General features: G+C 31.6%; 1 protein-coding gene across 4 annotated transcripts in view; it reads left to right on the top strand.

Annotated features, from left to right (window-relative positions):
• LOC119589881 (trichohyalin-like) overlaps positions 1 to 2,500 on the top strand; it is a 103,419-nt gene that overhangs the window by 24,098 nt on the left and 76,821 nt on the right. For all 4 annotated transcript variants that reach the window (XM_037938512.1, XM_037938511.1, XM_037938513.1 and 1 more), the window contains one exon: positions 645 to 793. In XM_037938512.1, coding sequence (XP_037794440.1) covers positions 645 to 793 — 149 coding nt within the window. The remainder of the gene's footprint in view (positions 1 to 644; positions 794 to 2,500) is intronic.

Raw genomic sequence — 2,500 nt, 5'->3', positions numbered from 1 at the left:
ATTAAGAAAATGAAACAGGTTTTTTGATTTTCAGAGATTTTGAAGATTTGAAAGGGAAGGAGATTTTGTAGAAAAAGGGTGTCTTTAATCTAAAAGAAAGAATTTCTTTAGAAAACAAGTTCAAAGTGAAAGAAGCTTTTAATATTTTGGACCATGAACAGATATATATGGAAATTACATATATTAGACCCCAGAAAAAAGGAGGGAACAAATCCTTTGTCTTTAGTGTGATGCAAAAGTTGTCCTGAAAATTGAAAAAAGCTATATTATCTTATGACAAACAATATAACTTGCAGTTGAATTACTAGATCATGTACTTATGTGTTGATCATACTAACATAATTATGCTCAGAATGGATACTATATATCAGTTTCCAATTGGGTTCTTGTAGATGTTTCTAATGCCATAAGAGTAGAATTTGATTTTTTTTTTTTTTTATACATTATGCAACATGAATCAAGTGTGAGAATTTTCGCATTTCCTATAAATCTGCTTTTCATATTGATAGGAGACATGATATTTCTAGAAGCCTAGGCCATGGTCTGGAAAAAAAAAAAAAAAAAAAAAAAAAAATCCTGTACAGAAGACCCCATCTACTTTTGCGCAGAGTTATATCACGCTGTATATTTGTTGTATTTTTCAGAACCACTGGATATCTTTGCATCAAGTGACAATGGCTACACCTCATCGACCCCCTTCAATCCCTTTTCCTCTGACGACAGTAGTAGCTACACCAGCTCGAGCAATCCCATCTACTCTGATGCTATGAAGAATGAGACCACGTTAGACCTTGTGAGTATACATTTGAGACTTTGGAACTGTGCTATTTCTCATTGATTATTATGGTTATTGTTATTGTTGTTATTATTATTATTGAATCATTATTATTATTATTATTATTATTAATTATTATTATTATTATTATTATTATTATTATTATTATTATTATTATTGTTGTTGTTGTCATTGTTATTGTTATTGTGACAATTATTTTTATCGTTATTATTATTATTATTATTATAAACTTTGCAGGCCTGAAAGAGATTTGGTCAAGTTTTATTTTATCATACACGTTTGACAGAAATATTACTTGCCAAATATGCAGTGCATTTTCAAAGAAATTATCTATTAAATGATCTAGTCAGTAGTATTTGTGTTCTCCCTAAAGTACTTGTAAGTTTGAAAGAGAAGAGTAAAGGAGATGTATTGATTTTTTTTTTTCTTCCCCAATATATACTCACTTTGGTTGACAAACACCTAACTTTCAGGCCTGCTGTTTAGGATTCATTCATTATATGGAATAGTGTATATTTTTTCTTTTTTTGAGGTTCATAGGGTTCTATTGTATAAGATATGGTTGTCATGGCTTTGTGATTATAGCTGTTTGAGAGTTTTTTTTTAATCTTCAAAGAATTCATTAAAACTCTTGTCCATCTGATGCTTTGTAATCTTGTCAAATATCTTGTGCAGTATGAGGACTTCAGTTCTTTGTGTGTTAGGTTATTACAATATGTCCTTCTGCCTGGTATACCTTGAGTAGGAAAAACTGATATATTTAGGTTGTATTTTTGCAATGCCTGTGGGTATGTTTCATTTGATGATAATGTGTTGGAAGTTGCTATTTTGACAGATGTATTTATACATGTTAACCCTTTCCTGACGGGTAGTATTCATAGTGGCCCGGGCCTTGCTGCCGGGGGCTTATATTGTCGCCCTAGCATGCGCGACCACTCATGCCAAATACCAGCATCCCATGCCGTTTCTTCGTAATACTACGAAGATATGTTGTATTTTCAGTTTTCATTATTTTTTAAAGTCTCTGCTTGCCAAACTTCCTGATAAATTCAGTCTATAGTCGGAATAAAGTAAGCAGTGTGCGGCATCATGAAGTTGAAATCGTTGGTTTGTTCAATTTTTTTTTTTTTTTTTTTTTTTTTTTTTGCATAGTAAAAATGAGTGTTAAAAATCACACTTTCAGTGGCAGAAAAATAATATTTTGCCATGATTGTAACAAAAAATAACTCATGGCATGTCCATACATACACCATGGCATGTACATACATGCCCCCGGCAGATAGTCTCGCCATGCCATGGCATGTGCATACATGCCACCCGTCAGGAATGGGTTAATATCCAGGGATTTTTTTTTTTTTTTTTTGTAAAACTTATCAGAATTTATTTATTCAAAACCTTCTAAATGTTTTATTTAATGGAGGAAAGAGGGTGTTGGTAATTGCCTACCATAAAAAAAAAAAAAAAAAAAAAAAAAATGTACATAACACAAAAATCAGAAAATATGATAAGACTGAAAACTCATTTGAGTTTTTTAATTTACTCTTCTATCCAGAGTTAAAGGATAATATAATGTATGTATGGAGGAGGAGGAGGAGGAGAAGAAGAAGAAGAAGAAGAAGAAGAAGAAGAAGAAGAAGAAGAAGAAGAAGAAGAAGAGGCAGTCTAAGTATACAAAGTGTAAAGATGATTAAGTTTCTGTTGAAC

Source organism: Penaeus monodon, chromosome 26 (assembly GCF_015228065.2).
Source record: "Penaeus monodon isolate SGIC_2016 chromosome 26, NSTDA_Pmon_1, whole genome shotgun sequence".
NCBI classification, from domain to species: domain Eukaryota; kingdom Metazoa; phylum Arthropoda; class Malacostraca; order Decapoda; family Penaeidae; genus Penaeus; species Penaeus monodon.
Note: the sequence above shows the minus strand (reverse complement) of the source record. Positions and strands in the feature narration are given on the sequence as shown.